The sequence below is a fragment of the Oncorhynchus masou genome, chromosome 29, assembly GCF_036934945.1.
Source record: "Oncorhynchus masou masou isolate Uvic2021 chromosome 29, UVic_Omas_1.1, whole genome shotgun sequence".
NCBI classification, from domain to species: domain Eukaryota; kingdom Metazoa; phylum Chordata; class Actinopteri; order Salmoniformes; family Salmonidae; genus Oncorhynchus; species Oncorhynchus masou.
The window spans coordinates 72,028,265-72,054,993 of NC_088240.1; the positions used below are offsets into that span (position 1 = coordinate 72,028,265).

General features: G+C 44.3%; 2 protein-coding genes across 2 annotated transcripts; both read right to left on the reverse strand.

Annotated features, from left to right (window-relative positions):
* Nucleotides 1-6,447: 6,447 nt before the first annotated feature.
* On the reverse strand, nucleotides 6,448-19,953 carry LOC135521298 (blood vessel epicardial substance-like). Its single transcript, XM_064947216.1, has 8 exons — nucleotides 19,589-19,953; nucleotides 18,261-18,537; nucleotides 15,639-15,763; nucleotides 12,237-12,424; nucleotides 11,960-12,068; nucleotides 11,562-11,729; nucleotides 8,327-8,468; nucleotides 6,448-7,067 (listed from the first exon to the last, which is right to left on the reverse strand). The coding sequence occupies exons 2-8, from the start codon at nucleotides 18,523-18,525 to the stop codon at nucleotides 6,928-6,930; spliced, it is 1,137 nt and encodes a 378-aa protein (XP_064803288.1). The 5' UTR covers nucleotides 18,526-18,537; nucleotides 19,589-19,953; the 3' UTR covers nucleotides 6,448-6,927.
* A 211-nt stretch (nucleotides 19,954-20,164) lies between these two features.
* Nucleotides 20,165-22,487, reverse strand: LOC135521299 (popeye domain-containing protein 3-like). The gene is made up of 3 exons (XM_064947217.1): nucleotides 21,636-22,487; nucleotides 21,435-21,543; nucleotides 20,165-20,875 (listed from the first exon to the last, which is right to left on the reverse strand). The coding sequence occupies exons 1-3, from the start codon at nucleotides 22,136-22,138 to the stop codon at nucleotides 20,546-20,548; spliced, it is 942 nt and encodes a 313-aa protein (XP_064803289.1). The 5' UTR covers nucleotides 22,139-22,487; the 3' UTR covers nucleotides 20,165-20,545.
* Between the last annotated feature and the right edge of the window lie 4,242 nt (nucleotides 22,488-26,729).

Here is a 26,729-nt window from a genome sequence, read left to right on the forward strand (position 1 = left end):
TTAGCTACCTCCTGGGCCAACTCAATCCATCTCCACATAGATAGACCTATACTCTTAGCTACCTCCTGGTCCAACTCAATCCATCTCCACATAGATAGACCTATACTCTTAGCTACCTCCTGGGCCAACTCAATCCATCTCCACATAGATAGACCTATACTCTTAGCTACCTCCTGGGCCAACTCAATCCATCTCCACATAGATAGAGCTATGCTCTTAGCTACCTCCTGGGCCAACTCAATCCATCTCCACATAGATAGAGCTATGCTCTTAGCTACCTCCTGGGCCAACTCAATCCATCTCCACATAGATAGAGCTATGCTCTTAGCTACCCCCTGGGCCAACTCAATCCATCTCCACATAGATAGACCTATACTCTTAGCTACCTCCTGGGCCAACTCAATCCATCTCCACATAGATAGACCTATACTCTTAGCTACCTCCTGGGCCAACTCAATCCATCTCCACATAGATAGACCTATACTCTTAGCTACCTCCTGGGCCAACTCAATCCATCTCCACATAGATAGAGCTATGCTCTTAGCTACCTCCTGGGCCAACTCAATCCATCTCCACATAGATAGAGCTATACTCTTAGCTACCTCCTGGGCCAACTCAATCCATCTCCACATAGATAGACCTATACTCTTAGCTACCTCCTGGGCCAACTCAATCCATCTCCACATAGATAGACCTATACTCTTAGCTACCTCTTGGGCCAACTCAATCCATCTCCACATAGATAGACCTATACTCTTAGCTACCTCCTGGGCCAACTCAATCCATCTCCACATAGATAGACCTATACTCTTAGCTACCTCCTGGGCCAACTCAATCCATCTCCACATAGATAGACCTATACTCTTAGCTACCTCTTGGGCCAACTCAATCCATCTCCACATAGATAGACCTATACTCTTAGCTACCTCCTGGGCCAACTCACTCCATCTCCACATAGATAGACCTATACTCTTAGCTACCTCCTGGGCCAACTCAATCCATCTCCACATAGATAGACCTATACTCTTAGCTACCTCCTGGGCCAACTCAATCCATCTCCACATAAATAGAGCTATGCTCTTAGCTACCTCCTGGGCCAACTCAATCCATCTCCACATAGATAGAGCTATACTCTTAGCTACCTCCTGGGCCAACTCAATCCATCTCCACATAGATAGAGCTATGCTCTTAGCTACCTCCTGGGCCAACTCAATCCATCTCCACATAGATAGAGCTATGCTCTTAGCTACCTCCTGGGCCAACTCAATCCATCTCCACATAGATAGAGCTATACTCTTAGCTACCTCCTGGGCCAACTCAATCCATCTCCACATAGATAGACCTATACTCTTAGCTACCTCCTGGGCCAACTCAATCCATCTCCACATAGATAGAGCTATACTCTTAGCTACCTCCTGGGCCAACTCAATCCATCTCCACATAGATAGACCTATACTCTTAGCTACCTCCTGGGCCAACTCAATCCATCTCCACATAGATAGAGCTATACTCTTAGCTACCTCCTGGGCCAACTCAATCCATCTCCACATAGATAGACCTATACTCTTAGCTACCTCCTGGGCCAACTCAATCCATCTCCACATAGATAGAGCTATGCTCTTAGCTACCTCCTGGGCCAACTCAATCCATCTCCACATAGATAGAGCTATGCTCTTAGCTACCTCCTGGGCCAACTCAATCCATCTCCACATAGATAGACCTATACTCTTAGCTACCTCCTGGGCCAACTCAATCCATCTCCACATAGATAGACCTATACTCTTAGCTACCTCCTGGGCCAACTCAATCCATCTCCACATAGATAGACCTATACTCTTAGCTACCTCCTGGGCCAACTCAATCCATCTCCACATAGATAGACCTATACTCTTAGCTACCTCCTGGGCCAACTCAATCCATCTCCACATAGATAGAGCTATGCTCTTAGCTACCCCCTGGGCCAACTCAATCCATCTCCACATAGAGAGAGCTATACTCTTAGCTACCTCCTGGGCCAACTCAATCCATCTCCACATAGATAGAGCTATACTCTTAGCTACCTCCTGGGCCAACTCAATCCATCTCCACATAGATAGAGCTATACTCTTAGCTACCTCCTGGGCCAACTCAATCCATCTCCACATAGATAGAGCTATACTCTTAGCTACCCCCTGGGCCAACTCAATCCATCTCCACATAGATAGAGCTATGCTCTTAGCTACCTCCTGGGCCAACTCAATCCATCTCCACATAGATAGAGCTATACTCTTAGCTACCTCCTGGGCCAACTCAATCCATCTCCACATAGATAGAGCTATGCTCTTAGCTACCTCCTGGGCCAACTCAATCCATCTCCACATAGATAGAGCTATGCTCTTAGCTACCTCCTGGGCCAACTCAATCCATCTCCACATAGATAGAGCTATACTCTTAGCTACCTCCTGGGCCAACTCAATCCATCTCCACATAGATAGACCTATACTCTTAGCTACCTCCTGGGCCAACTCAATCCATCTCCACATAGATAGACCTATACTCTTAGCTACCCCCTGGGCCAACTCAATCCATCTCCACATAGATAGAGCTATGCTCTTAGCTACCTCCTGGGCCAACTCAATCCATCTCCACATAGATAGACCTATACTCTTAGCTACCTCCTGGGCCAACTCAATCCATCTCCACATAGATAGACCTATACTCTTAGCTACCTCCTGGGCCAACTCAATCCATCTCCACATAGATAGACCTATACTCTTAGCTACCTCCTGGGCCAACTCAATCCATCTCCACATAGATAGAGCTATGCTCTTAGCTACCTCCTGGGCCAACTCAATCCATCTCCACATAGATAGAGCTATACTCTTAGCTACCTCCTGGGCCAACTCAATCCATCTCCACATAGAGAGAGCTATGCTCTTAGCTACCTCTTGGGACAGATTCAGCCTCATCTTCCTCAGATTGGTAGCACAGGAATGGTCAGTCACCCTTGTTTCCATCGCTCAGTCAGGTTCATTGACATCCGCTCGACTATCAATTGCAATAAGAAGACAACTGGGAATGGGACTGACACACAGACAGCCAAAGCAATCTTGTTCTTTCTTTGTTGATTGTTTACCTGATCTGAACCATATTGTCCCAAAGCTCAGTCTGTTCAAATTCACCATTCACCTGGATTCACCTAGATTCACCTGGATTCACCATTCACCTGGATTCACCATTCACCTCTATTCACCTGGATTCACCATTCACCTGGATTCACCTGGATTCACCATTCACCTGGATTCACCATTCACCTGGATTCACCTGGATTCACCATTCACCTGTTCCAACGGGAAGTATTTCTTAGATTTTCTTTCTCTATTTTGGAGACCTACGGAAGGGCGGTTCGGAGCCTTGGTTTTCTCTGTGTGTTGTTCATCAGACGGTAGTCAAAGACACCCAAACCCAATCATACCTCTTAGGCCCGGTTTGCCAACAACAAAGATTAAACCTAGTCTTAGACTAAAACGCCCTTTCAATGGAGAATCTTGATCGTCATTGAACATGCTTTTTAGTCCAGGACTAGACTAGATCGGTGCCTGGAAAACTGTTTCTAACTAAACCAATGCTAATATGATCATTTGTCTGTTCAGGGCAGTGAAGTAGTATACCTGCCTCCTCATGGTCTCATTCATCCTCATCAATAAGAATACTCAATGTAAATATTAAGATGTATGTTCAATGCATTTATAAGGAGACATGGTTTATGTTTCTTTTAACTTTACTCACACCATATCATGACCATACAGTACTCTCTCTCCCACAGGGTACAGCTGCACTGACTGACTGACTGTGAAAGGGGATTCTCAGTGTGTCAGCGGAGCAGTCACTTCTTAATGTGTGTTGACAAATCAAACTTCATCTAATCACCTTAGTAGGAAGTGTAAGATGGCAAATGATCAATGGGGTGAAATGTTTGCCTTCAATCTTCTGACTGTGTGAGTGAAGGGCATGATACTGCATGAAACAAAGCCCAGATATGTTCTGTAATGCAGCTATGAATTGAACGTCTAGGCTCTACTATGTTTACTGACAGTGAATACGTGTTATAATCATAGATCATATATATAATCAAACATTAGCACAAACCAAACTAGATTCCTGGAGGACTCAAGTGTTATTATATTCTCTCGCAGGAGGAAGAATGTTCTCAGGGAACTTACCAAAAAGTTTACTTTTCATTTTGAGTTGAATCATCGTCATATAACTAAATGTGTTTTTGTTTTAAGCAAACCATGTGATATCGATATAGTGTTCAACTCTATAGACTTATATACTGATATTAGTAACTACCTCTGAGTTTTAGGTATACATACTGTTATTATGTCCATGTTACATTGTAAACAGACATGTCCACATCTGTGTGAACCTGTGTGTTATTGTAAGTGCATACCACCATCTAGTGGTCAGTTCTGGTCATTTATATTCTGTTTACATTATGGTTTCTGTTTGTCTTAGCATTCCTTGGTCACATCACTAAGACAAAGGACCAAACTGTGAAATCCTACACACAGGCCTATTTCACTGAGTGTACAAAACATTTAGAACACTCTCCTAATATTGAGTTGCACCTCCCTTTTGTCCTCAGAACAGCCTCAATTCGTCAGGGCATGGACTCTACAAGGTGTCGAAAGTGTTCCACAGGGATGCTGGCCGATGTTGACGCCAATGTTTCCCACTGTTGGTGTCAAGTGGCTGGTTGTCCTTTGGGTGGTGAACCATTCTTGATACACACAGGAAACTGTTGAGCGTGGAAAACCCAGCAGCATTGCAGTTCTTGACACAGGTGCACCTGGCACCTACTACCATACCCCATTTCAAAGGCACTTCAATATTTTTTCTTGCCCATTCACCCTCTGAATGGCACACATACACGATCCATGTCTCAATTGTCTCAAGGCTTAAAAGTCCTTATTTAACCTGTCTCCTCCCCTTCATCTAGAATGAATGAAGTGGATTTAACAGGTGACATCAATAAGGGATCATAGCTTTCATCTTGATTCACCTGGTCAGTCTATGTCATGGAAAGAGCAAGAGTTCCTAATGTTTTGCACACTCAAGTGTAGTTGTAATTTCGTCACTATCCTAAGTTATGAATTTCTCCTTAGATTCAAATAACAATGATTATGTAAGAAATGTTCATAATGTTTTTTACTATCATCAAATCACTGCTGGACATATGGAACTGTGGTTTCTGTCAAACTCATCTGACAATTTGTTTAATGATTTAGTCATTTGTTGTTTATATGGCAACTTTAACACCTCAATGAATTATGTGTTGTAACCTCTCTGATCCTCGGAGTTTGATGTAACTACTGATATTGTTTTAACCTTGTATGGATCATATCTTCTAATCATGTGTATTAATGATCAATTCATAACAGGTAAGCAACAGTGAATCACTACCTCATGGTTATGTAACGGGGTCGGAGTCCATTTCAATTCAGTCAAGTCCATTTGGAGAGCAATTAGAAAAAATGGAATAGAAATTTCAGTTGACGTACTGAACTGACTGAATGGAAATGGAATTGACCCCAACTATTCTGCAACATTTCTGTAACAGTTGAGGCAGCCCTGTGGATACAGACTGAACCAAAGCACTTATTGTGGAGATGTATGTCCCAAAGACAATGCAGAAAGCACTGTTGTGTAGCCCACATCCAGTACATATTGTGATGTGATGGACTCCCGTTTTTGTTTAAAAAAAATAAAATCTTGTGTATGTATGTTTTTTTCAGTGCTGTGGTTGTATTATACAATCAAGTGTTCCTCCAAAGCAGAAGATTTGTCTTAACGTCTCAAAAGAGCACTGATATCTCTTTTATTCTTTTCCTGTTGGCCTGAATGAATGCATTTTATTCAATTAATTCATTGTAATCAAAGCCATTTTTTTTGGTTACATCAATCATGGTTTGTCTGAGATATTCAAAAGGTTTATTTGACTGAAATAATAAAGCCTGTTGCTAACCTCTTCTTTTGGTCTGGTTGATCTTTCAGGGATGTGATGGTTTTATCCATGTGTCAAACTCATTCCACAGAGGGCCGAGTTTCTGTTTGGATCCTCGTACTTGATTGATGAATTAAGGTCACTAATTAGTAAAGAACTCCCCTCACTTGTTTGTCTGGGTCTTAATTGGAAGGAAAACCAAAACATGCCCTCCATGGGAATGAGTTTGAACATTGACCTGGTTTAAACAGTGACAGTAGTTCAGACTGAGAAAATAAACCTCATGTCTCCTAGAGGGCGCTATAGGATAAAAAGCAGAGGTCTACGAGCTATCCATTTCTGTTGATTTCTTTTTCAAGTGTTCCCTCTGAGTAATTAATATAAGGTAACTATCATGGCATAAAAAAGTGATCCCAAACTTGTACACTGTGGGGAAAAAACAGCACAACAGCCTCAAATGGTTAGCATTGACCAGGAAGTTTAACATGTTACATCTGCATTCATCGAAGCACAACACTGCAGAAGCTCAGTGCATAAATAAGAGAATGAATCACACAATATGACACACAATGAGTAAAAGGTTTAAAAGAAACCGTCCTCAGAGGTTGTGCTTTTACACTAAAATGTTTTGGTTGTGACACGTAATGCTTTTGGAACACTCACTGAGTATAAGAGCTAAAGCAAAGGCATTGTACAACATCCAATCAAACAGGATTTCAAAAGTACAACAGCTACAAACTCACAATAATACCAAACACTACAAGACAAAGTGAGATGCCAAAATCTACAGTTCTGTTTGTAGATAGATATTTTGATCATGTAAAAGCCTTTTTCAAGCTATTGTTTAAGTTATTCTACCATAACTAACCAGGGTCTGGGTCTGTATCAGATTACAGGATAGGTGGGTGGTCAGTGGTGTTGTAGGATAATGTCACATCTCCTTACACCTCCTCTATGGCTGTCGTGGGGGTGTGGCGTTTCTTAACAGGAGAGTCTGGCTCAGACTCTATAAAGACGTCGTCTTCTATATTTTCTTCAATGGGCTTCATCGTTTTGGATGTCTTGGAGGCAGGAGATTTTTCTGGAAAAAAGGACACAACGGTTAGCGTGGGAATAGAAGTGTGTGTGGGTTTTTATGTAACTGTGTGTGTGTTTTCATATGGCCACAGACGAACACACCCTAAAGGTGACACAAACAAGGTTATCGTAGGTTACAAATTCCACAAGCCTTCATTCTGACTCATATGACAATACTTTAAAAACAAAACAGAATCACAACCACACATTTGACAGAATACACAGATAGGCCCTAATTTCACATATTGTATGTTTGTGTTGGAGACAGGGGGAAGACGGGTTGAAGTTAAATCAACATGATCAGAAAACAAAATCATTCTGAATCCTTTTCCAGAGATATCACTCACATTTGCAATTCAACCCCTACATTTGATATGGAAATTGCAACAGGATCATGTAGAAGCTATTAGGGTTAAAGTGTGTCTTGTATGTCTAAATACTGAACATGTTCCAGTAGGAGCTGTACAGCAGCATTATTACTACAGGATGGATGATATGAATGAATGATGTCCTACTCTTAAACACTGAACTTTGAAGATGTTAAAACGACAAACCAGGTTACCGGGGATCACTCGTTTTAGAACAGGCAACATAGTGCAGAGCTGTAGGGTTAAATATTTAGGGTTGGGTTTGAGGGAATGAACTAGCCTGAGTCCCAGATCTGTTTCAACTGTCTTGCCAACTCCTATGTCATTGTCACGTCAAATGATAGTTGACAAGACAGCACAAACGAATCTGGGACTCAGGCATTAGGAAGGTGAATTTGAGGGCAGGGGGAGGGAGAGAAAAGAGATAGTCTTACACCCCCTTCAGGGCAAGGTGTGATCTGAGAGAGTGGGTTGATTCACAGCTAGAGGAGGAGGAGGAGGAGGTGGAGGAGGAGGGGACAGGAGAAACAATGTCAGAGAATAACTAACTAGAACACAACACCTAGTAAACAATGTTGTCAGATTGGAGCTAAACCCCGAATAAACCAGGATTTAGTGTCTGTTAACATCACACACCAGAAAGGATATGAGGGCGAAACGACGAAGACGGACTCAACCGTGAATACCCATAATGCCTCATGATTTAAGTAAATTAAGGGACTGTTTAACAGCTACTATTGACCTGGCAAAGATCTACCGTGAATCAAAACTTTGTCACTATTAAAAGGTGGCATGATAGTGTCAGTCCTTTTCAGACTCAATAGCTAATCAGGTTGTTGGATACTGACAGATGGGCCAATAGTATCTCAGCTTGATGGGAGGTGGTGAAACTTACGATGTGAAGAGCCACTGGAGCCTCCACGGTGGATCTGGTTCAGGATGTCATCGGTGTCACTGGTGCTGCCCATGCTGTTCCTCATCTGCATCATAGAGACCTGGGAGCACAGGCTGGGCTGACGCTCCATCTTCTTCGCTGCCTGTTCATGTAAACATTGTCATCGTTATCGTCATCATCGGTGTCACCACCACCATCATCATCATAATTATGTTATTTCTGCCTCCAGCTGTACCCTGGACACCATATGTGAATTGATTGCCCTCCATCTATCTTCAGAGCTCATGCTGTTAGGTAACCTGAACTGGGACATGCTTAACACCCCAGCCATCCTACAATCTAAATTTGATGCCCTTAATCTCACACAAATTATCAATGAACCTACCAGGTACAACCCCAAATCCGTAAGCACGGACACCCTCATAGATATCATCCTAACCAACCTGCCCTCCAAATACACCTCTGCTGTCTTCAATCAGGATCTCAGCAATCACTGCCTCATCGCCTGCGTCCGTAATGGGTCTGCAGTCAAACGACCACCCCTCATCACTGTCCCTGAAACACTTCAGCGAGCAGGCCTTTCTGATCAACCTGGCCCGGGTATCCTGGAAGGATATTGACCTCATTCCATCAGTAGAGGATGACTGGTTATTCTTAAAAAGTACTTTCCTCACCATCTTGTATAAGCATGCCCCATTCAAACAATGTACAACCAGGAACAGATATAGCCCTTGCTTCACTCCAGACCTGACTGCCCTTGACCAGCACAAAAACATCCTGTGGCGTACTCCATTAGCATTGAATAGCCCCCGCAATATGCAACTTTGTAGTGACGTTAGCAACCAATATACACAGACAGTTAGGAAAGCAAAGGCTAGCTTTTTCAAACAGAAATTTACATCCTGTAGCACAAACTCCAAAAGTTCTGGGACACTGTAAAGTCCATGGAGATTAAGAGCACCTCCTCCCAGCTGCCCACTGCACTGAGGCTAGGAAACACTGTCTCCACTGATAAATCCACGATAATTGAGAATTTCAATAAGCATTTCTCTACGGCTGGCCATGCTTTCCACCTGGCTACCCCTACCACGGTCAATTGCCCTGCACCCCCCACAGCAACTTGCCCAAGCCTCCCCATTTCTCCTTCACCCAAATCCAGATAGCTGATGTTCTGAAAGAGCTGCAAAATCTGGATCCCTACAAATCAGCCGGGCTAGACAATCTGGACCCTCTGTTTCAAAAATGATCTGCCGAAATTGTTGCAACCCCTATTACTAGCCTGTTCAACCTCTCTTTCGAATCGTCTGAGATCCCCAACGATTGGAAAGATGCCACAATCATCCCCCTTTTCAAAAGGGGACACTCTAGACCAAAACTGATACAGACCTATATCTATCCTACCCTGCCTTCCTATGGTCTTCGAAAGCCAAGTTAACAAACAGATCACCGACCATTTAGAATCCCACCGTACCTTCTCCGCTATGCAATCTGGTTTCAGAGCTGGTCAAGGGTGCACCTCAGCCACGCTCAAGGTCCTAAACGATATCATAACTGCCATCGATAAGACACAATACTGTGCAGCTGTATTCATCAACCTGGCCAAGGCTTTTGACTCTGTCAATCACCACATTCTTATCGGCAAACTCAACAACCTTGGTTTCTCAAATGATTGCCTCGCCTGGTTCACCAACTACTTCTCAGACAGAGTTCAGTGTGTCAAATCGGAGGGCCTGTTGTCCGGACCTCTGGCAGTCTCTATGGGGGTGCCCCAGGGTTCAATTCTCGTGCCGACTCTCTTCTCTGTATACATCAATGATGTCGCTCTTGCTGCTGGTGATTTTCTGATCCACCTCTACGCAGATGACACCACCATTCTGTATACTTCTGGCCCTTCTTTGGACACTATGTTGACTAACCTCCAGATGAGTTTCAATGCCTTACAACTCTAATATACCTGTATGCTCTCGTTGGCTGGCCCTCGCTTCATATTCGTCACCAAACCCACTGGCTCCAGGTCATCTACAAGTCTTTGCTAGGTAAAGCCCCGCCTTATCTCAGCTCACTGGTCACCGTAGCAGTACCCACCAGTAGCATGCGCTCCAGCAGGTATATTTCACTGGTCACCCCCAAAGCCAATTCCTCCTTTGGCCACCTTTCCTTCCAGTTCTCTGCTGCCAATGACTGGAACGAACTGCAAAAATCACTGAAGCTGGAGACTCATATCTCCCTCACTAACTTTAAGCACCAGCTGTCAGAGCAGCTCACAGATCACCTGTACATAGCCCATCCAACTACCTCATCCCCATACTGTTATTTATTTATTTTGCACCCCAGTATCTCTACTTGCACATTAATCTTCTGCACATCTATCACTCCAGTGTTTAATTGCTATATTGTAATTATTTCGCCACTATGGCCTATTTATTGCCTTACCTCCCTTATCCTACCTCATTTGCACACACTGTATATAGACTGTGTCACACTGCTTTGCTTTATCTTGGCCAGGTCGCAGTTGTAAATGAAAACTTGTTCTCAACTTGCCTACCTGGTTAAATAAAGGTGAAAAAAATATATAATAATATTAATTGAATCTAAGGAGACAATTCTTAATTTAGGAAGGTTAATGACCAAATCACAATTACACTGTGTACAAAGTGTACAAAATATTAGGAACTCCTGCTCTTTCCATAACATAGACTGACCAGGTGAATCCAGGGGAAAGCTATGATCCCTAATTGATGTCACCTGTTAAATCCACTTCAATCATTGTAGATGAAGGGGATACAGGTTAAAGAAGGGTTTTTAAGACTTGAGACAGTTGAGACATGGATTGTGTATGTGTGCCAGTTAGAGGGTGAATGGACAAGACAAAAGATTTAAGTACCTTTGAACATGGTATGGTGCCAGGTTAACTGGTGTGAAGAATTGTAACGCTGCTGGGTTTTTCAGATTCAACAGTTTCCCATATGTATCAAGAGTGGTCCACCACCCAAAGGACATCCAGCCAACTTGACACAACTGTGGAAAGCATTGGAGTCAACATGGGCCAGCATCCCTGTGGAACGCTTTCGACACCTTCTAGAGTCCATGCCCCGACAAATTGAGGCTATTCTGAAGGCAAAGGGGGGTGCAACGCAACATTAGGAAGGTGTTCCTAATGTTTTGTACATTCTGTGTATGTTTGTAGAAAATAGAAACTGCAGTGTCTCAGTTTCTGAACAGTGACTAAACCCACCTTGTCACTGAGAGTGGGGTCGTTGAGCGAGTACAGCTTGTTGGTGATGTCTTTGCCAATGAGGTACCTGAACACCTCGTTCAGGAAGGAGTCAGACTCCAGGAAGTAGGTGAGCCTCTCTCTGGACCAACACAGGAATTTACAATTCTCCTCCGCCATGATGGTCACCTGTAAATGAATCATAGGTTGATACCATGGCAGGTTGTCATGGTATCAAACCTGCCCTATCATGACCTAATCATGCCAACAGTACTTGTGTTGTTTGGTCTACCCAGTATGGATACACTATGAACTGGAATATGGGTAAGTGGTAAAATGGGGATATATATGTATAAAATAAATAAAAAAATACAATTAATAAATAAATGGTACATTCAATAATCTGAGTGTCTAGTTACCTGGAATTTTTCTCCTCTGTTCATCTGGGTTGATCTGAACTCAGGGGAGTCGATGAAGGCGTTGGTGTAGATGTTATGGAGGAAATGACCTCGATATGACACCTTCATTCTGTCACACAAAAACGTATAGTCAACATGGATGACCATGGACGGATCAAATGCACAGATGCACACAGATAATGTTAAACCTTATTTTCTCAAACACCATTCATGGAAAATCGGGGATGGAATGACATGGTAGATAGGTGACAGGAAGATGTCTCAGAGTGATACCTACTTTCCTTTAAGGAGGATACTGAGGCGCTCATCCACGGAGGTCTTGTCCTCGGCAGCATACACCTGTCCCTTCTTCAGGCTCTGGATGGTGCAGAATTGGCCCGTCAGTCTCTGGAACAGGGCCTCGCGCACGTGAAGGGGCTCAAACATGCGCTTGTACACTGACTTCAGCTCCCTGTCAATCTTAATCTGACAGAAGACACAGCACGGTTACAGCTCATTGTCTGTAGCTGGTAGAGGGGGATATAAAGCGTTATGGACGTGACTTGAGCTCGGCTCCTGATTCAGGATGGATAACCACAGGGCGTATCATAAAGGACCAGGCATGAAGTATATTTTAGGGTCTTTAAGACAATGTCACCACAGCAGCCAATATAAAGTGAGGGCCACCTAGGTCTACCAATCGTTGATATTGAATTGATAGGACATAATTCACTCATGTATGTCATTCAGTGTTAGTAGGTGGAGGGAGGAGTGGAGACATGGGAGTGAAGAGGACAGCAATATAGATGTATAGATAACTTCCTTCCTTGTTATGATGTGACGACCCTCCCACTCTGTCTGCCGTATTCTGTCTTTGTTCTTGTTTCCTTATTAGGATGCCGGTGGGCGGAGTTGGGGAGGGTCGTCAGCTACATGGGAAACACCTGGGCCAGGTGTGTCCCAGGATAAATAGACCTCTTCCACATTCATGGATGAGACTCTCTCCATGCAGACACCTTTGTAGATTGTGGTTCTTGGTGGCGGTTTGTTTTCATTGTCACCTTTCAACACCCTGCATTATCACATTCATGCATGCAAAACACTCACTTACACTACTGATTACACACACCATTGTATATTTTCCTTAGTTAAGGAGTAACAAAATATATATTTATTATCTCCATGTTGTCTCCCTTTGTTACGGGCTTTGAGCCGGTTCGTGACAAGTGGGGGCTCGTCTGGGATCTTTGAACTATTGGTTTGGGAGACCGTGGAGGTACGTGTTTGGTTTGCAGTGTTTGGTTTGCATATTGTGTTTGAGTTTGATAGGCCCAGTATTGGTTGCTTTTGTTGTTTGGTTTGTGTGCTGCGTTGGAGAGAGACAATGGTTAGTTTCCAGGCCCTGCCTAGCCTGTGAACTCTTGTTCTGCTTTCTGTTGAAGTCAGTCTGAGGTGAGTAAATCGGCTGTGTACCTCGGTAGGAGATTTGTGTAGGGTAGTGGAACTTGCTACCTGAAGCTATAGCCTTTTACCCCTGATAGGCTTAGCGACGTGTTTCATTTTTGGACATGTTGGGCATGGTTAAATGTTTGTTGTTTTTGCGTGGTGTCTGTGGACTGAGCAGTTGTCTCGGGGGCACATCTGTGGCTTGGTGGAATTTGCCAGCATGCTGGGGAGTTTTTCCTTGCCAACGGGCTACAGTGCGTAAATTCCCACCGCAAATCTGCACGAAGACTAAGGTTGAGTTATTGTAGATTTGGGGAAGCTCCGTATCTCATCTCTTTTCTGTGGTGTTCAGGGTGATTGTCATTTCTCTGGTTGTGGTCTGATATGCTCAGTAGAGGGGTTGAGCAAGATTATTTACGTATGACTATGGTGTCTCATGTACACAAGTTCATTTGTTTTCCATCAGAGGACCTGTTAGAATTATGTACTAAAGAACAGCTGTTGAAGATGGCTGAACACTACAAGGTTAAATGATTGAAATTAGTGAAATTCTGTTTCGTTGGAAGTGACTATGAATCGTTGGAAGTGACTATGAATCGTTGGAAGTGACTATGAATCGTTGGGAGTTGTAAAAATTAAGGACCCTGTTCTTTTCGTTGGAGTTTGTAGCTGTTGTGGTCTTTTGTGCCATGTTACTGAATGTTTACGTGACTGACCATTGGTTGGGGTTGTCGTCTTCTATCTTTCCTGTCTGTTCCCTCCTGGTCTTGTTTTCTTCTTTCCTCTTAAATATTGCTTCCTATGCGCAAAGGTTGCTGAGGTCTGGGGAGGAGGAGGAGGTTGGTTGGTGCAGGTGGAGGTGTGAACACATAACCCCTCATCAATTTGGGACGCAGAGGCTGTGTCAATTTGGGACTGCAGAGGCTGTTACGTTGTTCCGGGGTCCTTGTTGGTCCCCGGTTTTATGGGGGGGAATGTGACGACCCTCCCACTCTGTCTGCCGTATTCTGTCTTTGTTCTTGTTTCCATATTAGGATGCCGGTGGGCGGAGTTGGGGAGGGTCGTCAGCTACATGGGAAACTCCTGGGCCAGGTGTGTCCCAGGATAAATAGACCTCTTCCACATTCATGGATGACTCTCTCCATGCAGACACCTTTGTAGATTGTGTTGTGGTTCTTGGTGGCCTTTTGTTTGTTTGCATTGTCACCTTTCAACACCCTGCATTATCACATTCATGCACGCAAAACACTCACTTACACTACTGATTACTGATTACACACACATTGTATATTTTCCTTAGTTGCTTTAGTTAATAAATATATATTTTGTTCCTCCTTATCTCCACGTTGTCTCCCTTTTGTTATGGGCTTTGAGCCGGTTCGTGACAATGAGGAGAGATGGTCAGGTATGTGAAGGCCCTCTACACACTGAAAGTCCCCTGGTGGCAGCAGTGCATTTGAAAGACCTGCATCTCATTTAGGTAGAGAGAGACAGTCGCCCCAACGCCAGGGGGATTCGACTGGCTGTCTCACCTCTGAGAGACACAATGGAAAACTCATCTCCAAAAGTCCTCATCAAAATAACTGTTCCAGGCAACTTGTGTCTACTCTAAGCTGTATGTATGTACGGTGGGGCCACAGTGTCTCCTGACCCCTCCTGTCTCAGCCTCCAGTATTTATGCCGCAGTAGTTTGTGTCAGGGGGCTGGAGTCAGTTTGTTATATCTGGAGTACTTCTCCTGTCCAATTCGGTGTCTTGTGTGAATCTAAGTGTGCGTTCTCTAATTCTCTCCTCCTCTCTCTCGGAGGACCTGAGCCCTAGGACCATGCCCCAGGACTACCTGACATGATGACTCCTTGCTGTCCCCAGTCCACCTGGGCGTGCTGCTGCTCCAGTTTCAACTGTTCTGCCTTATTATTATTCGACCATGCTGGTCATTTATGAACATTTGAACATCTTGGCCATGTTCTGTTATAATCTCCACCCGGCACAGCCAGAAAAGGACTGGCCACCCCACATAGCCTGGTTCCTCTCTAGGTTTCTTCCTAGGTTTTGGCCTTTCTAGGGAGTTTTTCCTAACCACCGTGCTTCTACACCTGCATTGCTTGCTGTTTGGGGTTTTAGGCTGGGTTTCTGTACAGCACTTTGAGATATCAGCTCATGTACGAAGGGCTATATAAATAAATTTGATTTGATATATAAATGGACCACAGTCTGCCTCTAACTGGACTGTGTTGGGTTGGGGCAGAACTCACAGGTCTGCGTTTGTAGACCAGGTAGAAGAAGTGCATGAAGTTGACCAGCAGGAAGACCACGTTCCACACCATGACATCCAGGTTACACCGGTACAGCGTTGCCCAGGTGATGAACAGACAGCTTCCTGTCAGGGACAGGAAGTAATAAACCACACTTGAGTTATTGGTTAAATTATATCCTCATGTTTAAACTAGCTTGAGAAACTCCAGTAGGCAGCTGTACTACCACCAACATAGTGGTCACGATATGATATCATTCCATTCTGCTCAGTCCCTTTCCCAGTTGTACTACCACCAACATAGTGGTCATATTATATGATATCATTCCACTCTGCTCAGTGTCTTTCCCAGCTGTACTACCACCAACATAGTGGTCATATGATATCATTCCATTCTGCTCAGTCCCTTTCCCAGCTGTACTACCACCAACATAGTGGTCATATGATATCATTCCACTCTGCTCAGTGTCTTTCCCAGCTGTACTACCACCAACATAGTGGTCACATGATATGATATCATTCCACTCTGCTGTGTCTTTCCCAGCTGTACTTCCACCAACATAGTGGTCATATATGATATCATTGCACTCTGCTCAGTGTCTTTCCCAGCTGTACTTCCACCAACATAGTGGTCATATATGATATCATTCCACTCTGCTCAGTGTCTTTCCCAGCTGTACTTCCACCAACATAGTGGTCATATTATATGATATCATTCCACTCTACTCAATGTCTTCCCAGCTGTACTTCCACCAACATAGTGGTCATATTATATGATATCATTCCACTCTACTCAATGTCTTCCCAGCTGTACTTCCACCAACATAGTGGTCATATTATATGATATCATTCCACTCTACTCAATGTCTTCCCAGCTGTACTTCCACCAACATAGTGGTCATATTATATGATATCATTCCACTCTACTCAATGTCTTCCCAGCTGTACTACCACCAACATAGTGGTCATATTATATGATATCATTCCATTCTGCTCAGTCCCTTTCCCAGCTGTACTACCACCAACATAGTGGTCATATTATATGATATCATTCCACTCTGCTCAGTGTCTTTCCCAGCTGTACTACCACCAACATAGTGGTCATATTATATGATATCATTCCACTCTACTCAATGTCTTCCCAGCTGTACTTCCACCAACATAGTGGTCATATTATATGATATCATTCCACTCTACTCAATGTCTTCCCAGCTGTACTTCCACCAACATAGTGGTCATATTATATGATATCATTCCACTCTACTCAATGTCTTCCCAGCTGTACTTCCACCAACATAGTGGTCATATTATATGATATCATTCCACTCTACTCAATGTCTTCCCAGCTGTACTACCACCAACATAGTGGTCATATTATATGATATCATTCCATTCTGCTCAGTCCCTTTCCCAGCTGTACTACCACCAACATAGTGGTCATATTATATGATATCATTCCACTCTACTCAGTCCCTTTCCCAGTTGTACTACCACCAACATAGTGGTCATATTATATGATATCATTCCACTCTACTCAGTCCCTTTCCCAGTTGTACTACCACCAACATAGTGGTCATATTATATGATATCATTCCACTCTACTCAATGTCTTCCCAGTTGTACTTCCACCAACATAGTGGTCATATTATATGATATCATTCCACTCTACTCAGTCCCTTTCCCAGCTGTACTACCACCAACATAGTGGTCATATTATATGATATCATTCCACTCTACTCAGTCCCTTTCCCAGCTGTACTACCACCAACATAGTGGTCATATTATATGATATCATTCCACTCTACTCAGTCCCTTTCCCAGCTGTACTACCACCAACATAGTGGTCATATTATATGATATCATTCCACTCTGCTCAGTGTCTTTCCCAGCTGTACTACCACCAACATAGTGGTCATATTATATGATATCATTCCACTCTACTCAGTCCCTTTCCCAGCTGTACTACCACCAACATAGTGGTTATATGATATGATATCCTTCCACTCTGCTCAGTCCCTTTCCCAGTTGTACTACCACCAACATAGTGGTCATATGATATGATATCCTTCCACTCTACTCAGTCCCTTTCCCAGCTGTACTACCACCAACATAGTGGTCATATGATATGATATCCTTCCACTCTGCTCAGTCCCTTTCCCAGTTGTACTACCACCAACATAGTGGTCATATGATATGATATCCTTCCACTCTGCTCAGTCCCTTTCCCAGTTGTACTACCACCAACATAGTGGTCATATGATATGATATCCTTCCACTCTACTCAGTCCCTTTCCCAGCTGTACTACCACCAACATAGTGGTCATATGATATGATATCCTTCCACTCTGCTCAGTCCCTTTCCCAGTTGTACTACCACAGCAACTCACCCTTCTCCAGGAAGTGTGGACTCGTTCACTCACTATAGTGTTTGTATCATATTTCTAAAAGCAATTCAATGCATATGAATCCTTGAGATGGAGTGAACGAGTGGATACTTTGAAGAGAAGGGAGAGATACTGTGGTGGTAGAGCTGGTAATGAAACTGAAAAGTGTGTAATGCAATCGTATCATGACCACCGAGTTGGACTGTAATCTGGGCCGGCAGAGGCCAGTATGGACCCACCTGTCATCAGCATGAGGCGCAGCAGGATCATGTGCAGGGTCAGGGTGGTGGGGATGACCAGGCCCAGGAGGAGAGACAGGTTCCCCAGGTGGAAGAGCAGGTGGTGGGCCTCCTCCCACTCCTCACAGGAGGTTATGTTGGGCTCCATGGTGGTCATCACCAGACCTCCACCTCCAGCCCCGGGTACAGACCCAGGGACTGCCGACCGCAGGGGGGCCAGGGTGGTGTAGAACAGGCTATTGGTCATCTCTGGAGAGGAAGACATCCTGATCCTCACCTGGAGAGAGGTGGGGAGGGTGTTGTGGTTGTTTATGTACTGCTTATGAATGGGGTATGTAGAGGTTATGAATGGGGTATGTAGAGGTTATGAATGGGGTATGTAGAGGTTATGAATGGGGTATGTAGAGGTTATGAATGGGGTATGTAGAAGTTATGAATGGGGTATGTAGAGGTTATGAATGGGGTATGTAGAGGTTATGAATGGGGTATGTAGAGGTTATGAATGGGGTATGTAGAGGTTATGAATGGGGTATGTAGAGGTTATGAATGGGGTATGTAGAGGTTATGAATGGGGTATGTAGAGGTTATGAATGGGGTAAGTCGCTCTGGATAAGAGCGTCTGCTAAATGACTTAAATGTAATGTAAATGTATGTAGAAGTTATGAATGGGGTATGTAGAGGTTATGAATGGGGTATGTAGAGGTTATGAATGGGGTATGTAGAGGTTATGAATGGGGTGTGTAGAGGTTATGAATGTATTATTATGTTGGTACCTTTCAAGTTACGAGTTACAGTGTTGATGGTAGAAACAGCAGATTTTCACACTGCTGCTGTTCTCATAGTGTACATCAGTTTGTCACTATCACAATCTCAATATCCTCAGGTTTCAACAGATTTTCTTAACAGATTACTGTATTTCCAAATGTTTTATTTTATGTACTTATGCATTAGAATAACTTTTTAGATGCTTATAGGCCTACTGACACTGTCAACATAATACTTGATTCATCAACTAACAGATTTAATACTGTACATAGCCTGGGAATTCATCACACCGATCATACAGCACTGGAGTGGTATTGAAAGTTTTCCTTTAAGGGAAAATATCAACCTAAACTGGGTTTTGAGCGGATCTCCCGACTAACGCGCGACAATATTTGATATAGATTGTGAAATGGAAATGTAAAAAGTGCGAAATGAGTCGGCTACAATACTCTGCTTGTAGAAAATTAACGGGACGCACCGGCAGACGTCTTAAGAAATAGCGGTAACTTTCCTTTCACCGCTCAGTCAGAGTAAGATAACAGATAATTGGAGATGTAACTTACCAATCTGACAACAATCGATCAAAGGCGTCGCTGGAGAGGATAGTGAATAGAAAACAATGGACACGTAATGAGGAGCTATAAATGTATGTCCTCGCGAGCTGGGGGACTGCACAATGTGAGTCGCGCATTCCAGTGAACTGACAGGCATTGACTAAAATGGGCAAGGCGAGGGGACAGCAGTCAACACTACCCCGCCGCTGCGCACCAGCATAGTCCGGGCACGCCAACAGGGGGAGGTAAAACGTCCCTTTAACTGAAAATATAGCCTAGCAGCTAGCAACTCCTAGAAAATAATATTATGAAGCCCGCCGAGTGAATCGTGTTATGTGTTTCGAGATGTTGGTAAACCTAATTGAACAGTGCCCCTTCCCCCTCCAGAGGTGACATGAGCTGCGTGATGAGGTTGACAAGAGCAGGTATTAATGAGATCAGCACCAAGGTCAGCGCCATGGTCAGCGCGAGAAAGTGATTGACACTCACCTGTTGGCTGCTCGACAGAAATTCACGCTCCCTGAGGAAAATGTTGTAGGCTTAATGAAAGTTATTCGAGATACAAAACGTATAGGGTTACATTGCATTGTTAATAATTTATTACGATTAAACACAAATATCGACCAAAAAAACTCAGTAAGGAAATTGAATATACAGTCTCAATTTAAGACAGACAGATAGTAAAGTGCACTATAAAACATAAGCAGAAATTAGGGGTAACATTTCGCTGGTATTTTGATGCAGAGAAAATCTCTCTCTCTCACAGACACATACACATGCGCGCGCGCCTATGCATTATGTATGGAAAACCAAGTGGGGGGTTACTTGATGTGCTACAATGTATTCTATGTTGATGCGTAAATTACATAGTTTATGCCCTATCTATAGCCTAAGCACTTGAGGATAACAAACAGACAAAAACAACATCCATTAATGAAAAACAAACATTAAAGAGTTCCGTTCCAGTCACGAGACAGTCTCTTTCGGCGCTGTTATAGTTATAGGGACACGGGCACGGTGTCCATGGTCATATTGCGCTGGGACTCGTAGGAACGCATCTGTCCGGTCTAATTCAGGCAACGGGGGCACGTGACAGTAGGTGGGTAACCGGAGATCATATCGGAACCCGCGGCTGTCGAACGCCTTGTCGTTGAGGGAGTACAGCTTGTCCGCGATGTCATTCCGCACCACGAGCGCAAAGACCTTGGCGATGTAGCGGTGTTTGGCGAAGAGCAGGTACAGTTTCTTACGTCTCCAAGAAACGTACCTACAGCAATTATCTGCACGCAGGGTCACCTGGGAAATAAAACACTAACGCTTATACACTGAGTATACCAAACATTAATAACACCTTAATATTGAGCTGCACCCACACAGGGATGTTGGCCAATATTGACTCCAATGCTTCCCACAGTTGTGTCAAGTTTGCTAGATGTCTTTTGGGTGTTGGACCATTATTGATACACACGGGAAACAGTTAAGCGTGAAAAACCCAGCAGCATTGCAGTTCTTGACACAACCCGGTGCGCACCTACTACCATACCCCATTTCAAAGGCACTTCAATCTTCTGTCTTTCCCATTCACCTCCTGAATGGCACACATACACAATCCATGTCTCATTTGTCTCAAGGCTTAAAAATCCTTCTTTAACCTGTCTCCTCCCCTTCATCTACACTGATTGAAGTGGATTTAACAAGTGACATCAATAAGGGGATCATACAGTAGCTTTCCCCTGGATTGGCCTGGTCAGTCTATGTCATGGAAAGAGCGGGTGTTCTTAATGTTTTGTATACTCAGTGTATATGCCAGACACATTAGCCCAAAGTAGCATTATTCGATCAGTTTACTATTTACCTGGAAAAGTCCCTCCTCTGACGGCCGGAGAGAGTCCCATTCAGGTGAATCGAGAAACTGGAAAGGATATATGTCATGTAAATACTCTCCATTTACTGTTACACGAATTCTGTTAAAAAAAAAAGTGGGACATTAGGCGATTTTATATGACATAACATCAAATACAGTTGTATAAAATGTCAAAGTGAAGTTCAGATGCACCTGCCGGACAGAAGAACGGACAGTTTATCAATAGCAGTCTTGCCCTCCATGGCAAAACAGTGGTCTTTCTCTATAGTGTGGATGTCCCCTTCACAACAGGCGACTATCTTGCCGAAGTGGATGAGCGACACCCCCAGCTTTTTGAACAGGTAGCTGTACAGATCTTGAAACTCCTTTTCGAAAGTAACGTTCCTCAGTCGGTAGGCGACAAGCACAACTTGAACTGCACATACCGCAAAGAGAGCGAAATTCCACAAAAAGGTTTCGGTGGTGCACGCATCCGACCATGACCAAATGGTTGTGCAGAAGAAACCGAGCGTCAGAAAGGTAAACAAGTAGAGGAGCCCATAGAACCCGCTCCCTCCCATGAACCCCAAAACAAGGAAGATACTGGCGAGGTGGAAGATGGCAACCTCGGATCCCCCCTTCCATTCTTCGCATAATGGGTGCACGACAGCCGCCGTTAAGTTTTCAGGAGGTGGGAAAGATTCTAGCACCTCCATTGTCGCGCGTGGGGAGCACGTCACTTTTTCGAAAACAGAAAGGTGGTAAGAGAAAACTAATAAGTGAAACGTCACGGAGACTTCCACCCTAACATTTAATCGCCCTAAATTTGGATTATATCACCTCTTAAAATATAACCCGGGTATCGGGACGGGGGTGGCTAAGGAGCCTACTGCTCCGCTTGGTCCTGACATCCAACTGATTCAAGCTCTATCAGGCTCAACCAAACCATATCTTCTATGCACATGACGTCTAGGATATATCCAATAATTGAAATGCGATATTGAGATATAAGATGTACGGATATCAAATTACCCATTCAACAAATTACAGTCTGAGCAAATTACATTACACAACACCACCAAGTAGGCCTAACATGTTTACCTTTCAATGCAAATATTGTGCAAATATTGTGATGATGAATGACAAGCCTCCAAGGTCTCTGACAGAATGTGGTCTCCAACAACTCAGTAGGGCTGTAACACTTCCACTACTTGTTATAGGTGTAAAGGTGAGTAGGGTGGATAAAAAAGCAAAACTTTAATGGGAGGTTGTGTATGTGTGTGTCTGTATCTATGTGTCTTTCCCACTCCTTGATCTCTCTGTTTTCAGACCAGGATATCATAAATCACAGCGGTAGACTAGCAGTAGGGAGGCAGCAGTGATCTATCTGGGCTAAAATAACCCACTGCAGTTTCCCCTGGTGAGCTGCTGCCTACCTGACCAGATAGTCAAGGTGACATTGAGAATCACAGAGCTGCAGAGGACTGAAAACTCAGGCGGTGTGAAATATTTAGGACATGCTGCAATCACATGCAGAGATCCCCTGGGTCCAAATCCTTCAGTATGTCAGACAGACAGAGAGAGCTAGATACATTCTCTGTGTTTGTGTCAGTGCTCTCTGTGTTTGTATGAGTGCTTTCTCTCTCTCTCTCACTCTCTCTCATTCGCTCTCTCTCTCAGCCCTCCACCTCTGTCTCACTCAGTCCCCCTATCGCTCTTGCTCTCTCTCTCAGCCCTCCACCTCTGTCTCACTCAGTCCCCCTATCGCTCTTGCTCTCTCTCTCAGCCCTCCACCTCTGTCTCACTCAGTCCCCCTATCGCTCTTGCTCTCTCTCTCAGCCCTCCACCTCTGTCTCACTCAGTCCCCCTATCGCTCTTGCTCTCTCTCTCAGCCCTCCACCTCTGTCTCACTCAGTCCCCCTATCTCTATCTCTCTCGCTCTCTCTCAGAGGAATTCTTGCCCTCTTTTCAAACTGAAGGTTACCACAGCTGTCTATGGGAGATGGGAAACAGTAAGGGACAGTCTGAAGGTATGTAGTGGTGGAATCGGACCCTGGCTTCAGCTGTTGTGAGTGACTTGTTGCTAGGAGTGGTTATCCCCCATCCCACACTCCAGTCTAAGGTCAACATTGTGGTTCCACCACGGGCTGCTCAGAACACTAAACATACACACTCACCAACACACTACCCTGGTTATCAAACTCAATCTCATTATAAAAGAGGGGCAACTCATTTTAAGTGTTGGTACATTTTAGGCGACATAGTCAATGTTCATATTGTAGAGCAAATATTGGAGCAGTGTTGATCCCCCGGGACACACTCCAGTCTGAGATGAACATAACCCGTACTTAAGCAGTATAACATTAGAGGTGTTGCTGTGCACCGGACCAATTCAAGCACTGTGTGTACGTGAGTGTGCAACTACATTTAAACACAGGGAGAATGTGACGTAGATTGTGCCAGCTACCAGTAGCCTGCCAACTATACAAAGACTATCATAAACCCAACATGTCTATAAATAGGACTATACCCTCCACACGCCAGTGTGTGTGTGTGTGTGTGTGTGTGTGTGTGTGTGTGTGTGTGTGTGTGTGTGTGTGTGTGTGTGTGTGTGTGTGTGTGTGTGTGTGTGTGTGTGTGTGCAAGTTCAGGTTTGGCAAATGGTGGACCTTCTCCCTCATTAACTTAGAGAGAGATGGTCTGAATTGGGCCATGGCATTAAACAACCTTGGCAGATCGAGGGGAGTGAAGTATCTATCCCTTAGGTCTTCATCTGTCCGAGAGAGAGAAAGAGAGAAAGAGAGAGAGAAAGAGAGAAAGAGAGAGAGAGAGGGAGAAAGAGAGAGAGAGAGAGAGAGAGAGAGAGAGAGAGGGAGAAAGAGAGAGAGAGAGAGGGAGAAAGAAAGAAAGAGAAAGAGAAAGAGAAAGAGAGAGAGACAGAGAGAGAAAGAGGGAGAAAGAGAGAGAAAGGGAGAAAGAAAGAAAGAAAGAAAGAGAAAGAGAAAGAGATAGAGAAAGAGAGAGAGAGAGAGAGAGAGAGAGGGAGAAAGAAAGTAAGAAAGAAAGAAAGAAAGAGAGACAGGTAGTCAGAGACAGATAGACAGAGGGAAAGAGAGACAGGCAGTCAGAGACAGATAGACAGAGGGAAAGAGAGACAGGCAGTCAGAGACAGATAGAGAGAGGGAAAGAGAGACAGGCAGTCAGAGAGAGATAGAGAGAGGGAAAGAGAGACAGGCAGTCAGAGACAGATAGAGAGAGGGAAAGAGAGACAGGCAGTCAGAGACAGATAGAGAGAGGGAAAGAGAGACAGGCAGTCAGAGAGAGATAGAGAGAGGGAAAGAGAGACAGGCAGTCAGAGACAGATAGAGAGAGGGAAAGAGAGACAGGCAGTCAGAGACAGATAGAGAGAGGGGAAGAGAGACAGGCAGTCAGAGACAGATAGAGTGAGGGAAAGAGAGACAGGCAGTCAGAGACAGATAGAGAGAAAGAGAGAGGGGGAGGGGGAGGGAAGCGAGAGAGCAGGTGGGTATGAAAAATGCCAATAGGTATGAGCATGTAGGGATATCTGGATGTCTGGTACTAACTTTGGTTAGGAGAAAATACAGTATGTCAGACGAATACACCCACCCCTACAAACACTCCACACACACAGACACAGAGACAAATGCGCACACACACACAACACTGGTGATCTCAAACCGAGGCGTAATGAATCTCTTTCAGAGAATTCTCAGCACTGTCATTAGGGTTATTTTTAGAGACTCCCCAGATAGAGACCCTGGACCTTGGATTGACTGAGGAAACCACACACACTGGGAGACGACTAATGACTCTACTCATGCAAAGATACACTGATGTATTTGTCATGCACGCACGCACACACACACACACACACACACACACACACCATGATTGACAAGATAAGTCCGACAAGGGAGGGACTTGTGATAGTGTCCCATTACTCTCCATTAGATCAAATCAAATCAACTTTATTTATATAGCCCTTCGTACATCAGCTGATATCTCAAAGTGCTGTACAGAAACACAGACTAAAACCCCAAACAGCAAGCAATGCAGGTGTAGAAGCACGGTGGCTAGGAAAATCTCCCTAGAAAGGCCAAAACCTTTTAGGGCTCAGGTCCTCCGAGAGAGAGAAAGAAAGAGAGAAGGAGAGAATTAGAGAACGCACACTTAGATTCACACAGGACACCGAATAGGACAGGAGAAGTACTCCAGATATAACAAACTGACCCTAGCCCCCCGACACATAAACTACTGCAGCATAAATACTGGAGGCTGAGACAGGATGGGTCAGGAGACACTGTGGCCCCATCCGAGGACACCCCCGGACAGGGCCAAACAGGAAGGATATAACCCCACCAACTTTGCCAAAGCACAGCCCCCACACCACTAGAGGGATATCTTCAACCACCAACTTACCATCCTGAGACAAGGCTGAGTATAGCCCACAAAGATCTCCGCCATTGCACAACCCAAGGGGGGGCGCCAACCCAGACAGGATGACCACATCAGATGCAGAGCCTCGGTCCGATGCCATTAAAATGTCATTTACCACCTTCACAAGTGCAGTCTCAGTGCTATGATGGGGTCTAAAACCAGACTGAAGCATTTCGTATACATTGTTTGTCTTCAGGAAGGCAGTGAGTTGCTGCGCAACAGCCTTTTCTAAATTTTTTGAGAGGAATGGAAGATTTGATATAGGCCAATGGTTTTGTTATATTTTCTGGGTCAAGGTTTGGCTTTTTCAAGAGAGGCTTTATTACTGCCACTTTTAGTGAGTTTGGTACACATCCGGTGGATAGAGAGCCATTTATTATGTTCAACATAGATGCAGCCATTACCTACAAGCCCATAACTATTAACCACACACTCACATACATACATACCACACATACTCTCCTGTGTCCCTTCCTTCATCTGGGAGTCTGGACGATGAACTCAATTATTTCCTCATTAACTGACAGGCGAGACGGAGATCTGCTATGATTGACCCCTGTTTCCATGGAACTGATAGTTTTCCATTCCTGCATACAAATGTGTCAGACTGTCCTGGGAGGCACCAACACACACACACACACACACACACACACACACACACACACACACACACACACACACACACACACACACACACACACACACACACACACACACACACACACACACACAGTCCCAGGAGCCAGTCCAGCTCTACAAATGCAGGGTGACAGGCCTGCTGCCTCGTGTTAGGGGAACACAGAGCTACAGGAAGGGGGGCATGTAAGGAGGGGTGGGGGACAGGTAGAT

Excerpts from the sequence above, each read along its gene's own strand:
- LOC135521298 (XM_064947216.1), bottom strand. The coding sequence starts at position 18,525 with ATGTCTTCCTCTCCAGAGATGACCAATAGCCTGTTCTACACCACCCTG. Across the intron at positions 12,069-12,236 it reads AGTATCCTCCTTAAAGGAAA|AATGAAGGTGTCATATCGAG; the intron begins GTAGGTATCACT and ends TTTGTGTGACAG. Across the intron at positions 11,730-11,959 it reads ACAGAGGAGAAAAATTCCAG|GTGACCATCATGGCGGAGGA; the intron begins GTAACTAGACAC and ends ATTCATTTACAG.
- LOC135521299 (XM_064947217.1), bottom strand. The coding sequence starts at position 22,138 with ATGGAGGTGCTAGAATCTTTCCCACCTCCTGAAAACTTAACGGCGGCT. Across the intron at positions 21,544-21,635 it reads TCCGTTCTTCTGTCCGGCAG|AATTCGTGTAACAGTAAATG; the intron begins GTGCATCTGAAC and ends TTTTTTTAACAG. Across the intron at positions 20,876-21,434 it reads CAGAGGAGGGACTTTTCCAG|GTGACCCTGCGTGCAGATAA; the intron begins GTAAATAGTAAA and ends TTTATTTCCCAG.